General features: G+C 42.2%; 1 protein-coding gene across 1 annotated transcript in view; it reads right to left on the bottom strand.

Moving 5' to 3' along the window:
• Nucleotides 1–15,326: 15,326 nt before the first annotated feature.
• Nucleotides 15,327–17,694, bottom strand: part of LOC103517774 (methanethiol oxidase) — a gene marked incomplete at its 5' end in the record, with an annotated part of 4,797 nt that continues 2,429 nt past the window's right edge. The window contains 5 exons of the mRNA XM_026829752.1: nt 15,327–15,337; nt 15,441–15,501; nt 15,979–16,166; nt 16,491–16,588; nt 17,059–17,224. Of these exons, the coding sequence (XP_026685553.1) occupies nt 15,327–15,337; nt 15,441–15,501; nt 15,979–16,166; nt 16,491–16,588; nt 17,059–17,224 (524 nt within the window). The remainder of the gene's footprint in view (nt 15,338–15,440; nt 15,502–15,978; nt 16,167–16,490; nt 16,589–17,058; nt 17,225–17,694) is intronic.

The following is a 17,694-nucleotide window of genomic DNA, read 5'->3' as shown; positions in this document are numbered from 1 at the left end:
GGACCTTGATGCAGCAGAAGGAGGTGGAACGGGGTTTATCGCAGCTGCATTCTGAACTTTCTTCAAAATTGAAAATAAGATCTAATAAAATTTTTTTTTTTTTTTTTTTAAATTAACCGTCTCTCGGTCTCTCTAGCATCCAGCCAGAGGCTGGCAGATTGTTTATGTATTTTATATAATAAATTCTTCTTCTTCTCTCTCTCTTCCTTTTAATCCCCCAATAACATTCGCAGTTCGCAGAAAACCTCTCTAACAATTAATTTCATATGTTTATTTCACATTTTAAATGATATGTATTTCATATATGAGTCTTATTAAATAAAAATTTACAAAATAAATATAAGAAATAGTCACTAATCTGGTTGATCTACATAAATTGTATTTACATAGTAACTCTTAATGTACGTAAATTGTATCTATGGCGCCTGTCTAAATTAATCTAAAATAAACTGTCGAAAAACAAAAATAAAAACAATAAAATTGTCTAAATAATAAAAAAAATATTGCTACGCATATTTCTAATGAAAATTATTGGACTAATTTGAAAATTGTTCTATTTAATTTTAAAAATTGAAATAGGTAGTTAATTAGCTTATAAAACAACGCCGTTATTCAGGTGAAAGGTTCCCGCTCGCCTGGTAATCAGGAGGGCGTGGGTTCAATACCAGCCGAGGTATAGAATTTGTCCTCAGTATATAGTTTGAGAATTTGACTCTAAGTGGCCTAAGTACTGCTGGATATACATTGAAATAAACCTTTCTTTTGAAGAACGGTAATGTCTTCTTCAATTCACCAAAATTGTCACTCACTCCTTTTCCATCACCATATTCATCGTAAATATTCTGATCTTTATCACTCAGTCCAGTATTATGTAATTCATCAAAAGCTACTTTTCCGCTCAGTTCTTCACTCAATCCAGCTTCTCCAAGTCATCATACTCTCCAGTTTTCTCATTTACTCCATTATTTCTATCGAATTCACCATTCCTTCTTGTATTATCTTCTGTTGGAGCAATCTTATCCACTTTAGCATATTCTCTTCCATTATCACTTCCAGTCTTCTTCAAGTCACCAAAATTGTCACTCACTCCTTTTCCATCACCATATTCATCGTAAATATTCTGATCTTTATCACTCAGTCCAGCATTATGTAATTCATCAAAAGCTACTTTTCTGCTCAGTTCTTCACCCAATCCAGGAGTCTTACCCACTCCACCATGAACTTTCTCACTGTCTCCATCATATTCATCATATAAGTTCTCATCTTTCACCTTATAATCAATATCGATATAGGCATCATCGATATTAACATTCTTATCATACACACGCTCGTGTCCTCCGACGCCATAATCGTAATACTTCGCCTGGTACTCGTTTATGTTCGGGTATCCGACTTCGCGTGACTTCGGGAATAGCTTCGCGTCGTACAGCCTCGTGTCATACTCGTGGGTTTTCGTCGAGTATTCGGGTTGGCTCGGCAGTTTGGATTGGTCCTGGGCGTGGTTATCGTAGATCGCATGACTTCGGGAATAGCTTCGCGTCGTACAGCCTCGTGTCATACTCGTGGGTTTTCGTCGAGTATTCGGGTTGGCTCGGCAGTTTGGATCGGTCCTGGGCGTGGTTATCGTAGATCGCTATGAGAGCGATGCTGATGAGAATGATGGTCAGGAGAAGTTTGAGGAGAGGCTGGTGTCCCGGGGATTTGGGTTTCCGTGCGTGCTGCTCGTCGCTGGACGGGGTGCCTGTTTTCATAACATATCTGGAAAAGACACAACTAAATTAGTGGACAAAATCTTACTTAGAAAAACAAAGGTAGATCAGTGAACTAACCCTGACTTGGTTCGGTCTTTGACTCATTATTATGTGTTCTGACATTTTTTTTTGTCGATTGTTGAAGGTCCACAAAGGTCGATTTCCGTTTAGGTCACGTTCCAGTCACAGTAGAATATCAATGTATGTATATTAGAGTGTAGATAATAGACTACTCTGTTTATGTTTATATTTATACTGCCACCTACAACAACGGTCACACACATTTTACATGTGATTAGATGAGAGTGAGGACACTGACTTGAAGGACAAAGGTGTAATTTTGTACACGCCACCTACAACAACGGTCACACACATTTTACATGTGATTAGATGAGAGTGAGGACACTGACTTGAAGGACAAAGGTGTAATTTTGTATACATATACTTCCATCTAATCACCAGTAAGAAGTATGTTTATATTATATACTGCCACCTACAACAACGGTCACACACATTTTACATGTGATTAGATGAGAGTGAAGACACTAACTTGAAGGACTAAGGTGTAATTTTGTATACATACATATACTTCCATCTAATCATCAGTAAGAATATTTTGACTGTAGATACTATGACTTAAGGATCGTTAAGTTAAAATATGAGTGTACACTTGTACAGCTAAAAGATAAAATTTCTGATAAAAACATCCATGAAATTTAAGTTGAGAAATATAATTTTAATAAAGACTCGAAAAACGCTGAAATTCTGTTTCGTGTTAATATAGGCCGGGCGGTGCTGCGAACTCTTGACGTTCGCGCGCCTCCCGGCGCGCTTGACTTCAATCTAATCACCAGTAAGAATATTTTGACTGTACTATGACTTAAGGATTGTTAAGTTGAAATATGAGTGTACACTTGTACAGCTAAAAGATAAAATTTCTGATAAAAACATCCATGAAATTTAAGTTGAGCAATATAATTTTAATAAAGACGAAAAACATGAAGTAAATTTCAAATATTCAGACAGTTCTGTTCTTTCTCTTTCCTACTCAATACGTTTTACCTCCAAATTCAGAATTCGTGAATTTCAAAACAAAACAACAAAGAAAACTTCAAATTCAGATAAAAAATACCAAACAATGGAGGCAACTTCATTTCAGTTGTCGAAAAAAATACGGAAAAATTAATTCTTTTATTGAAAAAGTTGCCAGTTTGTTAACTAAAGAATCAAATTAATAAAAATATTGAACAGAAAGAATAAAAGTAAAATAAAAACTAAATGAAATACTTACGGATGGAATGGTGTTGATTTTCACAATTTTTTCATCTTTTTGGACATTTCTGGTATCGCTTTTAGTATCACCCGTATGGAATACACTATTTTCATTATCATCTACTTTAGAATCTCTATCGAATACCCTACGACTAATTTTATCATGTACATTACTACTTATGCTATTGCTATCTTGTCTGTCCCATTTATCAGTCTTTTCATTATCTTCTTTATTCGATATGTTTAGTGTTTTCGCACGACCATTTTCCTGTCCCCTGGCAATTCTAAAATCTCTCGTACTTTTTTTTTCCTTAGTGTCGTCTTCGGTTTCATCATAGATGTTGTCAATCTTCTCATATCTTTCAAAGGAAAAAACGAAAATTGGAAACGTTGGCGCATTCCTGCCCATCGAAGATCAAGTGGTCAGTTTCCATTGGAGCAGTAGTTAATTGTCAGTTTCTCGAAGGAAATACACCTCAACCTGTTGAAGTTTCTAAGGCCGGCTATTCACTATCAGGTAGACCTGACAGGTACTCCTGAATAGGTGCGCTCAATAGGTCTATAGTGTATGGCAACAATGGTAAGTATCTCAGACGACTTTTCACTTCTACTCTTTCAAAGGAAAAAACGGAAATTGGAAACGTTGGCGCATTCCTGCCCATCGAAGATCAAGTGGTCAGTTTCCATTGGAGCAGTAGTGAATTGTCAGTTTCTCGAAGGAAATACACCTCAACCTGTTGAAGTTTCTAAGGCCGGCTTTTCACTATCAGGTCGACCTCACAGGTACTCCTGAATAGGTGCGTTCAAAAGGTCTACAGTGTATGGCAACAATGGTAAGTATCTCAGACGACCTTTCACTTCTACCTGATAGTGAGTGGCCGGCCTAACCTTGGTTACCCCTACCCTACTCACCTCCAACCAGGCGTACATAAAGTTGTGATACATGGACACGGCAATGGGGCGATAGTTCTCGTTGATCTCGCCGTTCTCCCGCAGCGCTAGTTGTTCAAACCGTTTGACGGGGCCAGGGCTGGTGGCAGCGGCATGTATTTTGAGCTGCGTGTAGTCGGATATCGCGCGCGTGACCGGGTCGCGCACAATAACGAGGAGGCGGATGGAGGCGTTCATAGCACGGATACGCTCGGGCGCCTGCGAAGAAAATGACACCGATGATTTTCTTATTACCTTTGAGAGGTTTCATTGCTTAACTCCATACACACAAAGCCCTATCTGAGGTTTAGGTGTAGGGGCTAGACAGCCCTGAAGGATGGGTTAAGCTTATACAAATCTACGAGGTTTGATTGAGTTAACTTTTGTTTGATAGAGGTTTAACGTCACTGTATAACTGTGGTCTTTAGTGACTGGAGTTTTTATTCTCCACATCTCAACAAGCTACCTGCCTACTTATATTAACCTCACCCAGCCTGAGTGGGACTGGTAAAACCAAGGAACACAGGATTACCCAGATTGTATACATATTTGAATTTGATATCCGGTCTAACCTTTTATTTCCTCATTTTCCATCTTGTGAATATGATATTGTATTGTTATTCGATGCGTTTGATGCAAAGCGAAGCAATACGAAAAATTTTTTGCTACGAGAAACCTCTCTCTCTCACACAGGGAGAGACTTGAGCTCTCTTTCCCTCCTGGTTTGTGATTGAAATGCTCTGTGCTCTCCTAAAAAAGCTAGCATTCTTTCCACCCCCTTTATTTGCTCCCACCGCCTCCTTTTCCGCCCCTTTCTCTCCCTTTTCCCACTTCTTTTCTCCCACTTTCCACCCCTTTTTGGCTCCTACCACCTTCTTCCCACTTTTTCCCTCGTCCCAACTGCTTTTCTCCCACTTTTCGCCTTCTCTTTTCCTTCTTCTCCCTCTTTCCAAGCCCTTTCTCCTACCTCCTTCTTTTCACCCCTTCAAACTTCGTTTTTCCCTCTTTCGATCTTCTTTCTCCCAGTTTCTCCCTCTTTCCACCCCGTTTCTCCCTCTTTTCGCCTACTCTTTTTCATCTTCTCCCTTTTTCCTAGTCCTTTTCCCTCTCTCTTCCCACTTTGTTTCCGATCTTCTTTCTCCCAGTTTCTCCCTCTTTCCACCCCGTTTCTCCCTCTTTTCGCCTACTCTTTTTCATCTTCTCCCTTTTTCCTAGCCCTTTTCCCTCTCTCTTCCTACTTTGTTTCTCCCTCTCTCCACCCACTTCCCACCTTTTTTCCCTCTTCCCACGTCCTCTCTATTTTTTCTTTCTTCAGCTTTTCCCTCTCTCTGCCAAACTTCCCCCACAAGTTCAGCATTCTCTACTTTTCCTCCCTTTCTGAAACAACCTTCACACCACTTTCCATCTACTCTGCTCTCTCTCTCTTCCTCCCCCTCTTTCTCTTTCTCCCCCCTCTTTCCTAAACTAGAGTTAGTTTTCGAAATTGAGTCAAATCGATATGTTTGTATTTTTCCTTCCCTTCCCGAAGAAGAGGGAGCCACCTCAAGAGGGAGCCACCTCCCTCTTCCTCTTTCTCCCTCTCTCCCCTCCTCCTCTTGATTTGTTACATGTGTACACTATTTCTTCCGTCTGACCTAGATTCCCTTCCTTGCCACTTAACGTATTGTTTTCTCTCTCTCCCTTTCTCCCCCCTCCCTCCCTCTCTCTCTCTCTCCTTCTCATTGGATTGTTCTGAAGACGGAAAGCTGCTTCTTTCGAGCGAAAAATAATTTTTTCCCCAGGTAGTCCGCGAGGTTAAAAAGCGATCTGCTTAATCCAAAATGAACCCAACAAAAAAATATAAAAGATAAAACCCATCAGTTAGGCATCGCATGTGCACGAGTAGCTTTTATGGTTTGATATGTGTTTGTGGTTTCAGATGCCTGAGTATTTCTCATGTGGAAGAAGCTTGGGTGTCTTTGGGGGTCGGTCAAGGCGCTCGCCTGGTAAACAGGAGGGCGTGGGTTCAATCCCAGCCGAGGTATAGAATTTTATCCTCAATATAAATAATTGAGAATTTGACCACATAAGTAGCCTACTGCTGGAGTAAAGGGACTTTTCAGTCCTATGCGAGCAGTATAAATAAGCACTATTATTATTATTATCCCAAGGGCGAGTTAATGCTGAGGGTTTTACCTTCAATTCGGTGACGGTCTACCCGAATATCTAATCTAGCAGCACGCGATTGCCCGTGGAACGTTGATTCAGTGATCCATTGAAATCTGGAGCCTGAGTGGGGTCGCCTCGCCGGTAAAATTCAGCACCATATTGCCCAGATGGTCACCTATTCGGGAAACAGCTGAAGCCAAAACCACTACAGCAAGAACAGTATGGTCCTGTCTTTCTCCCAGTTTCTCCCTCTTTCCACCCCGTTTCTCCCTCTTTTCGCCTACTCTTTTTCATCTTCTCCCTTTTTCCTAGTCCTTTCCCTCTCTCTTCCCACTTTGTTTTACAATTTTTTGCTACGAGAAACCTCTCTCTCTCACACAGGGAGAGACTTGAGCTCTCTTTCCCTCCTGGTTTGTGATTGAAATGCTCTCCTAAAAAAGCTAGCATTCTTTCCACCCCCTTTATTTGCTCCCACCGCCTCTTTTTCCGCCCGTTTCTCTCCCTTTCCCCACTTCGTTTCTCCCACTTTCCACCCCTTTTTGGCTCCTACCACCTTCTTCCCACTTTTTCCCTCATCCCAACTGCTTTTCTCCCACTTTTCGCCTTCTCTTTTCCATCTTCTCCCTCTTTCCAAGCCCTTTCTCGTCCCTCCTACCTCCTTCTTTTCACCCCTTCAAACTTCGTTTTTCCCTCTTTCGATCTTCTTTCTCCCAGTTTCTCCCTCTTTCCACCCCGTTTCTCCCTCTTTTCGCCTACTCTTTTTCATCTTCTCCCTTTTTCCTAGTCCTTTTCCCTCTCTCTTCCCACTTTGTTTCTCCCTCTCTCCACCTCGTTTCTACCTCTTTCCACCCACTTTCTCCCTCTTCCCACGTCCTCTCTATTTTTTCTTTCTTCAGCTTTTCCCTCTCTCTGCCAAACTTCCCCCACAATGTCAGCATTCTCTACTTTTCCTCCCTTTCTGAAACAACCTTCACCCCACTTTCCACCTACTCTGCTCTCTCTCTTCCTCCCCTCTTTCTCTTTCTCCCCCCTCTTTCCTAAACTAGAGTTAGTTTTCGAAATTGAGTCAAATCGATATGTTTGTATTTTTCCTTCCCTTCCCGAAGAAGAGGGAGCCACCTCCCTCTTCCTCTTTCTCCCTCTCTCCCCTCGGCAATCGCGTGCTGCTAGATTACATATTCGGGTAGACCGTCACCGAATTGAAGGAATAGAATAGAATATGTTTTATTTGCACATAAAATACATTGAAGTACAATGGTCAATTTCTATATAAAATTCATATAAGAAAGGTAAAACCCTCAGCATTAACTCGCCCTTGGGATCAATTTCTTTTGAAGAAACTGAAGAAAGTTTAGCCACCGAGTGTGCTATACCTTCTTCACCCAGGTCGATGATCTGCAGTAGATTACGCTTTGAGTAGGAGAAGATGTTGAGAGAGGTTCCGTACAGTTCTGAAGAAGAAACAGAAGTTTTTGGTTCTTTCATCTGTTTCATTTCAGATCTGGTTCGGCCTTGGTTAAGATCAACGTGAATACAGAACAGGGAGGTTTGACTTTAGATGAGGACTTTATTGTGGATTTGGGCCTTGAACCAAACGGACCTGCCTTGGCTCATGAGATCAGGTAATTCCATTCATGAACGAAATGAGAATATGGCGGCCTAGTTATAGCTTGGAAGTTGGAAGGTATCCGCATTGTAAGCAATAAATCGCAGGTTCGTTCCTTCCGGGGCAAACTTTATAAGTTGAAGTTTGTTCTCGGCCAGCCTAGTTAGCATGGAGGGTATCAAGCTACGAGGGTTCGATTCCCGCCCGGGGCGGACTTTATCCTACCTCCTATCTTCAATGGAGGAGTTGCAATTGGGAAAATATTATTAATGAAAGGTCGATTCCTACGTAAAATGTTGTGAAAAATCCGAATCTGAGGTCAAAACTCCGAAAAAGTTACTTTAAAAGGTCGAAAATTCAATTTTTATTTTCCGTTCTAATGAAAGAGTTCAAATAGTTGTGACGTCAGATTTCACGTCAAAATGCGCAGAAACACTTGCGCACAAACAAACGAAGCGCGTGTCTTGAATTATGACATCATCACCTACGGGAGCGTATGCCGTGACGTCAAAATTTACAATTTACCGGTATTTTTTTAATCGATTTATCTCGGTATCTAGAAGTCGTAGAAGAAAAAGGAAAATTCAGTTCTTCCTCATTTTTCCTGCTCTATGACTTTGAAACATCACCCATGTAAGCGCAACTGATCTATTTTGGGACGATAAAACCTTAACAGTTAGAGTTCCCTCTATCAAATCTCTTGGAAAAACGGAAGGTATTATGGGAATCGGGATTAACATGATTTTTTGTCGTTTTGTTTCAGATATCCGGGTGGAGATTGTACTTCCGACATTTGGCTGGTGCCCAACGATGAACAATGAGCATTTATTTTACCATATCACCTGCGGGTTTTATTACTAACTCATAGTCGTTATAGTATGGCATTTTTATTAAAAAGCTTACAAATGGACGAAAAACTGTATAAAATTTCTGTGTTGTGAATACCGGGACTACCGGGGAAAACCGTGCGAACCAGGCTAGTTAGCTTGGAGATTAGCGTGTTTACCTTGTATGATCTAGGTCGCCGGTTCGATTCCCGCCCGGACGGATTTTATCCTGAACAGATAAGGTTCGTTCTCGGAACGGCTGGCTTTCTCCTATTCTATCTTTCTTCTCTCTTTGATTTCGGGACGATAAGACCTTGGCAGTTACAATTATTTGAAAAAAATAAAATAAATATTAACCTGAGCTCTGAAAACTACCGTTCGATCTCACCATAAATTCCAGGGAATCAATCAGCATCATCACTGACGTCACAGCATCAATGGCTGTCTACCTGTCTAGTGAGTGAAGTCACAACGTGTACAGACGTAGAGTACGAGTAAATTTAGTTCCCGCCAGACACCACCAGAGTGCGCGAGAGTAGCGCTTGTATGGCCCATTCATTAGTTCCCCCTTCCCCTGCTGTTGAAAAGAGAGGGAGGGCGGGAGAGAAAGAATCTCCCCTCTTCTCCTCTTTCTCTCAGGACCTTTAATGGTAGGCGAGGGAAAAGCGTTTGAGGGGAAGTTCCCCCCACCCTACTCTTTCTCCTAACCTATCCAAACGTAGGCGAAATAGGGGAGCGTTTGAGGGGAAGTTCCCCCCCCCTACTTTCTCCTAACCTATCCAAACGTGGGCGAAATAGGAGGGGGTAAGTGAGGAGAAATTCCCCCTCCTTTCCTTCGCCCACCGGTAAAGGAAAGGGAGGGGAGGTAGCTTTCATGTTAACATTCCCTGGTGAAGTTTTGTATGTGGGTGACAGTGGGCGGTGACTTTATTAGAGCGAAAAAAAAAAATAAATAAATGAAATACACTCAATATTATATTAGAACAGTAAATCACTCGCTTTCTATTTTTTTCTTCGCTTTTTTTTTAGAAATTCTTTACCCCGACTACTAGTACAACTGAACCACTAGTGGGTTAATTAGGTACGTTACCTGTGTGGTAGCATGTCTATTCCTTAGTATGTCCCTGGTCACATGGGCGAGAAGAGACACAATAGGATAAGATAGGCGAAACTCGAGTCGGAGTAGAAAAACACAAATACCTAGTATCCAGTAATAATAGAAACGGTAAGAATAATGTTAACATAGGAAGCGTCAATTCACGGGTTCGATTTCCGCCGGAGCGAAAAGAGATATCGGAACGGGTGGCTTTCCTTAATCTCTCTTGAATTTTGGAACGATAAGACATCTGTTATTAGTTGTTACTATAAAAGTTGAAAGTTCCCTCTATTTCGTGAATCAATAAGTTAGGACAGCCTCAGTTGTATTTTATTACCGGACCTTAATTTGATTCCATAATTGGGCGTAATAGCACGACCACATTTGCTGCCACAGGCCGCTTATATATTTTCAATTGTTAACTGAAAGCGGGGTCTCTGAGTGGTTCAAAGAAAGATACATGCTTAAATTGTCTGCCTTTTTCCTTGCATTTCCAGGACTTTGGATCAAGGGTGATCACAAGGCCAAGTTTGGTTACGACTTCTGGTACCAGCCACATTGGGACACCCTAATATCGTCAGAGTGGGGGGCACCCAAATCCTGGAAGGCCGGATGTCGACTAGCCGACGTAAGCGATCCAGGTAAGTCCCCGGACTACTGCCAAAACTCGAAATTGGTTTTCTCCTATTCTATCTACCATTCTACCTTCTCTCTTCGCTTTCGAGGCTTTTTCCTATCTTGTCTTCCTTCTCTCTTGGCTTTCGGGATAATGAGACCTCAGCAGGAACAGTTCACTAAACATCTTCAAAAAAGAAATCGAGTTTGAGGAGTAAGTTTCAACCCAATGGTCAAATCTGAAATTCCCGACATCCTTCGCCCACCGGTAAAGGAAAGGGAGGGGAGGTAGCTTTCATGTTAACATTCCCTGGTGAAGTTTTGTATGTGGGTGACAGTGGGTGGTGACTTTATTAGAGCAAAAAAAAAAAATAAATGAAATACACTCAACATTATATTAGAACAGTAAATTACTCGCTTTCTAATTTTTTCTTCGCTTTTCTTTTAGAAATTCTTTATCCCGACTACTAGCACAACTGAACCACTAGGGGGTTAATTAGGTACGTTACCTGTGTGGTAGCATGTCTATTCCTTAGTATGTCCCTGGTCACATGGGCGAGAAGAGAGAAGAGACACAATACTCCCTCTGTCAGATCCTAAGTTGGTGTTGGAACATGATGAACCAGTATCAGTAACCAGTGGAACTACTTCTGATATATCTGATAGAAATGTCCAGAAACTTTTTTTTTTTTTTCGGTAGTACATTCTGTAGGGAACTAGTAATTCGGCTAAGTTCACCAAATGTCGGACCCCCAAAGACACCCAAGCTTCTTCCACATGAGAAATACTCAGGTATCTGAAACCACAAACACAAATCAAACCATAAAAGCTACTCGTGAACTTTTAGAACTGTCCGACTTACAGTTGAGAAGTTGCGGTTCCCCTCCATGCGCTTCCATCAGACTTCCCAGTTGACGTGGACTGTACCACAGGACATAACCACAACCTCCGGGTTGATGCAGGTCTCTCCCTCACAGTTACCTCACCCAGCCTGAGGGGCTGGCGAAAGCTGGCTGCACGCGATTGGCCAGATGGTTACCCATCTGGATTGCCCATTGGGAACTGGTGTATTCAACGTGCTTTCGTCGCTGGCGATTATGACGAGGTTTTTTTTCTAATTGAATTCTGCCAAGTCCAGCTATTAATGTTAGGATCTTACCTGGTACTTTGTCTCCACCGGGATATCCTTGTACTTGTTTAGCCGGAATATCGATCACTTTATCCGCCTTGTATGTACCGTCACTCTGACGATAAAACCTGAAACCAAAAGTAGGTATTTTTAAATTTAAAATCACTGGAATAAGGTGCTCCTAAGGTCAGATGGAGAGATAAATTCATTATTGGTATGGTGAAAATTAACACTAATAATAAGTACTAATAATTTTATGGTTTCACGAACACAAGTATTATTTATCTTGGGTATTTGAACAAGATTCAACATCGTTTACTTTGTGATTCCTGCTTTGTTGGGTTTTTGTAAGGTGGCATTTGCCTGCAATTAGCTCAATCCCCACTGCCCCTCACCTGAACACATTGCCCGTGACGCCACAACCCACAAATCCTTCCGTTGCCTTAGGATCATGTAGGAATCGAATCTCCAGCGGTGCTATACCTTCTTCACCCAGGTCGATGATCTGCAGTAGATTACGCTTTGAGTAGGAGAAGATGTTGAGAGAGGTTCCGTACAGTTCTGAAGAAGAAACAGAAGTTTTTGGTGTTTAAAGACTGTCGGGAATTTCAGATTTGACCATTAGGTTGAAACTTACTCCTCAAGCTTGATTTCTTTTTTGAAGATGTTTAGTGAACTGTTCCTGCTGAGGTCTCATCATCCCGAAAGCCAAGAGAGAAGGAAGACAAGATAGGAGCGCCTCTCCCTTCGCCTCGAAAGCGAAGGGAGAAGGTAGAATGGTAGATAGTATAGGAGAAAGCCAGCGATCCCGAAAACAAACCTTATCTGTTTAGGATAAAATCCGCCCCTGGAGGGAATCAAACCCACGACCCAGCGCTTACAAGGCAGACGCGCTCCACTCCAAGCTAACAAGACTTGCAAGAAACAGTAATTGTTGTTGTTGTTTACTAGTGCAAAGCAAATTATTATTAGGTCATTTTTCTCATCGAGAAACAGTAAACCGTGCTATTGCTGCTAACCAATTCCGAGTTTTGGCAGTAGGGCCGGGGACTTACCTGGATCGCTTACGTCGGCCAGTCGACATCCGGCCTTCCAGGATTTGGGTGCCCCCCACTCTGACGATATCAGGGTGTCCCAATGTGGCTGGTACCAGAAGTCGTAACCAAACTTGGCCTTGTGATCACCCTTGATCCAAAGTCCTGGAAATGCAAGGAAAAGGGCAGACAATTTAAGCATGTATCTTTCTTTGAACCACTCAGAGACCCCTCTTTCAGTTAACAATTGAAAATACATAAGCGGCCCGTGACAGCAAATGTGGTCGTGCTATTACGCCCAATTACGCTTCATGGAATCAAATAAGGGTCCGGTAATAAAATACAACTGAGGCTGTCCTAACTTATTGATTCAAGAAATAGAGGGAACTTTCAACTTTGATAGTAACAACTAATAACAGATGTCTTATCGTTCCAAAATTCAAGAGAGATTAAGGAAAGCCACCCGTTCCAATATCTCTTTTCGCCCCGGCGGGAATCGAACCCGTAAATTGACGCTTCCTATGTTTTCTCATTGCGTTCAAAAGTGAAATTACCGCATTTTCCGCATCTTACCTTTAACTTCTCCCTTCTCCGGGTCTACAAGAAGGAAGTCACACTTGCCATCGCCCTTCGTGTTACCCATACAGGATATCATAGCTTCACCAGACGGTAGACAGTGACTGGTATGTAATGCTGTGACGTCATACTTGTGAACTTCGGACGGTTCTATTACCTAAACAAAGAATTGTTCATTTACTTCAAAACCCCTTTCGTATTACTTGAAGGCACACTCTTTAATTCTTTTAAGCTGTGTCTGTGTGGATCCATTCCTATCCGGGAACGGCAATGTTGGGTCAGAAAATTCAAGTCCAGCCGAAATTCGAACCTAGCTTCTCCAGATTGAGAGTCAGTCCTCTTATGGGCGATCTTATCACTGAGAGTTAACACAGTGTCAAGGGGTTTCTTTGATGTCACCCATTTGATTTACACAGGCCAGTATTTCTTTAACTCTGGATTAACAACTGTAAACTCTCTGTGTCTGTGGTAGGATAGGGCATTGACCACTCGGCCACAGAGGCTGGCAACTGACCTGTGCATGTTCTTACCTTGTGGATTTTGGGCTCTCTCTCATCGCTAACAGTATATCCGATCACTCCCCAGACTATTATTATGTTAAGACGGTGTCTTCTTGATCCCTTGTGTGCCGCGTCCATTTTAGTTTAGGACTATTGTACCGACTCCCCAGACTAGGTACCACCAGACGGTTTCTAGCACAGGACGCGTTACCATAGCATGTCAGGTCTACCTGATCAGGCGTACCTGTCAGGTCTACCTGATAGTGGCTAAGGGATCTTACCTTGTGTATTTTGGGCTGTCTCTCATCGCTAACCACAATAAAGTCCTCATCTAAAGTCAAACCTCCCTGTTCTGTATTCACGTTGATCTTAACCAAGGCCGAACCAGATCTGAAATGAAACAGATGAAAGAAATCCTAGGATAAAGATGAAAGCAGTTTCAGGACTCGGTGGCGAAACTTTCTTCAAAAGAAATTGATCCCAAGGGCGAGTTAATGCTGAGGGTTTTACCTTCAATTCGGTGACGGTCTACCCGAATATGTAATCTAGCAGCACGCGATTGCCCGTGCAACGTTGATTCAGTGATCCATTGAAATCTGGAGCCTGAGTGGGGTCGCCTCGCCGGTAAAATTCAGCACCAAATTGCCCAGATGGTCACCCATCCGAGGTACCACCAGACGGTTTCTAGCACAGGACGCGTTACCATAGCAACTGCTGCATGTGTTCCAACCGAAGTGATGCAACTCATCACCGATGTGCGTCATGTAGCAACGAGAAATAACCTGGGGGGTAAGAAGAAATATTTGTATTTTTCATTTGGAAACAAATTCCGAAAGATTTCAGAAGAAACTAAGATTTTAGAAGAGAATTTCCCCTCTCCTGGAGCTCATTTCTCCTCTTGTAAAGGAAAATACGGGAATTAGTTTAACCACTAGGTGGCGTGTTAGTGCTTGTACTAAACCATCGGAAATCCAAGATGGCGCATTTCCATAATTTCCAGTGGCGTAGCGTCCATATAAGGCGTGATTCCAACCGAAGTGATGCAACTCATCACCGATGTGCGTCATGTAGCAACGAGAAATAACCTGGGGGGTAAGAAGAAATATTTGTATTTCTCATTTGGAAACAATTTCCGAAAGATTTCAGAAGAAACAAAGATTTTAGAAGAGAATTTCCCCTCTCCTGAAGCTCATTTCTCCTCTTGTAAAGGAAAATACGGGCATTAGTTTAACCACTAGGTGGCATGTTAGTGCTTGTACTAAACCATCGGAAATCCAAGATGGCGCATTTCCGATTCCAACAGTTTATTGGAAAACTAAAATACACCTAAAGCGTTCTCACTTAATATGTATTTTGAAACACCCATTATGGGGCTGGACTACTAGAGGCATTAAGAAACCTTCATAAAATCATAAGGTAGGTACCCCTCCCTAAGGCCGGCCACTCACTAACAGGTGTCAGGTCTACCTGATAGTGAGTGGCCAACCTAATCCGGCCCTGAGAATGTTTCTCACCTGTTGATAGGTTTTACTCTGCGGATCCACATCAATGACGGCCAGGTAGTCCGGATCTTGTCCGTTAGGTTGTATGCAAATCACATATAGGAGTGTTTCGCGTGGTCCGTACCGCATAGCATCTACCGGGGTCCTATATCCGGGACCTTTACCCGAACAACATGATGAGGGGTCTGAGGAGAAGAAGAATCAGTCTGATAATTATAAAGAAACAAAAAAAAGTAAGTTCGTTAGGTTGCATAAAAATCATATATAGGAGTGTCTCCCGTGGTCCATACTGCATAGCATCTACCGGGGTCCTATATCCGGGACCTTTACCCAGGCAACATTAGGTAGGGTCTGAGGAGAAGAAGAATTAATCTGATAATTATAAAGAAACAAGGAAAAATTGATGTATTATTATTATTAGGAACGTAATGTGAGTGACAGAGAAGGGTGTGACAACAGTATAGGCTGGATCCCGTGAACCGACGGCCTTTGATAATCACAGGGTCTGGTTGTTTCTGAAATCAGAAACCAGATTTTGTTAGGACCAGCTATTTACACACGGCGCTGAACGTGTTAACTTCAGCTGATTATACTTATACCTACTTCTCTCTTCGCTTTCGGAGCGATAAGACTTCTTAGCTTAGCACTTGGAGTTCCTTCTCGGATGGTTAGGGTTAGCTGTTCTTGTCCCTGTGAATGGTCTCATAAAATCGAAAACTCCGCTTTTGGTTGTTGAGAAAGCAGCGAAAATAACCTGCCTCGGAGTCGGAGTGGGCTTTTGACCTTAGACGTGTATGACCTTAGACCAGCGACTCACTATCAGGTAGACCTGATGATACATACACCTGATCAGGCCTACCTGATGGCTGATAATGTGTGTGGTCATCAGGTGTCAGGAATACCTGATAGTGAGTGGCTGGCCTTACAAACCTACACACATTTATTAACCCTTTTCAACATAGCAAAAAATAATTAACCCTTTACACACTCACGTCCAGTTCCGGATCATCAATAACAGTGACTCCGGAGTCGCTCTGTATTTTACCACCGAGGAATATTTGTCCGACCAATACAGGGTGGGCCGTATCTCTGATATCATACTGACGGATATCACCGTGCATCCAGTTACTAGTGTACAGATAGCGGTCATCCAGAGATATCAGGATGTCTGTCACCATCGCTGTGGAACGGAAGGGTTTGGGTTTGATTATTGTTCTGTAAAAAAAAGACCGAGTGTTTCACCGCTGTTATTTTATAGCAATGAAACAACGGCTATATTAGACTCGTTTGGTTTGTGCCGTAGCATGCCCATCTCGTGATTATTCTTACTGTGATTATTCTTTGACAAGCATGTCACGTAACCCAAAGCATGTAACCTAAGGGCTTTCGCTCATTTTGGGTTCGATTGGACCTTGAGGGGCTCCATCGGGCCTTTCGGGGCTCTGTAGAGGTCTTTTTTCCAATTTAATTCTGCAAAGTTCAGCTATGTATGTTCGGATCTTACCTGGTACTTTGTCTCCACCGGGATATCCTTGTACTTGTTTAGCCGGAATATCGATCACTTTATCCGCCTTGTATGTACCGTCACTCTGACGATAAAACCTGAAAGCGAAAGAAAAAGTCTTTCTTATCGCTATCGATATCGGAATATCGATAAAACCTGAAAGCGAAAGAAAAAGTCTTTCTTATCGATATCGATATCGGAATATCGATAAAACCTGAAAGCGAAAGAAAAAGTCTTTCTTATGTTGTGTCCATACATATTTAACGGCCGTCGATTGATGTGAATCGAAGTCGATCGACTATATGTGTACACATACACGATCCATAGTCATGAGTTGGATCTTTGGCGCGCCGCTATGACTTCTTCTCCCCAGTGGTCCTTACCTTTTTAGCTAAATCCCCTTTAGGGATGAACTATTTCTTGGCAAAGTCTCAACTTTGGGTCGGGGTTGTGTTTTTTGGGTCACTAGGAAGCTATTCGCTATGAAAACTCATTATGTTCTGTATGTTGTTTCCTCCGACCACCCCCTGTTACCTGTTAGGCGTTTAAAATAACAATTGCCCCTTACCTGAACACATTGCCCGTGACGCCACAACCCACAAATCCTTCCGTTGCCTTAGGATCATGTAGGAATCGAATCTCCAGCGGTGCTATACCTTCTTCACCCAGGTCTATGATCTGCAGTAGATTGCGCTTTGAGTAGGAGAAGATGTTGAGAGAGGTTCCGTACAGTTCTGAAGAAGAAACAGAAGTTTTTGGTGTTTAACACTCGACTAGCTCAAGATCGGAATGAATGGAGGAGAAGAACTAAACTGCTGCTGCCAACCAATCGCCAGATTGTAACCTGAGAGAGAGATTTATGAACACGAATGATCGTTCTTAGATCAGTCAAAATAAAACAATAACGACTTTACCGAACGCGGGACTGTGTGTTACTATGAACCTTGTGAATAGACAGTCAAAGTCTGACTGATTAGAGCATTAGTGATTAGAGTACCCATCACCCATCAGACTCTGATAACTTGATATCTCTGATTCAAAAGTAAATAAAAAATTAAGAGTGCCTACATTTATGTAGGTTATTCACAGATCTCCACACTCCAGTATGATAATAATGTAGTGATGAGAGAGAGAGAGAGAGAGAGAGAGAGAGAGAGAGAGAGAGAGAGAGAGAGAGAGAGAGAGAGAGAGAGAGAGAGAGAGA

This window comes from Diaphorina citri, unplaced genomic scaffold (assembly GCF_000475195.1).
Source record: "Diaphorina citri unplaced genomic scaffold, Diaci psyllid genome assembly version 1.1 scaffold1956, whole genome shotgun sequence".
In the NCBI taxonomy this organism is placed as follows: domain Eukaryota; kingdom Metazoa; phylum Arthropoda; class Insecta; order Hemiptera; family Psyllidae; genus Diaphorina; species Diaphorina citri.
This window is presented reverse-complemented; position numbering and strand designations above follow the sequence as displayed.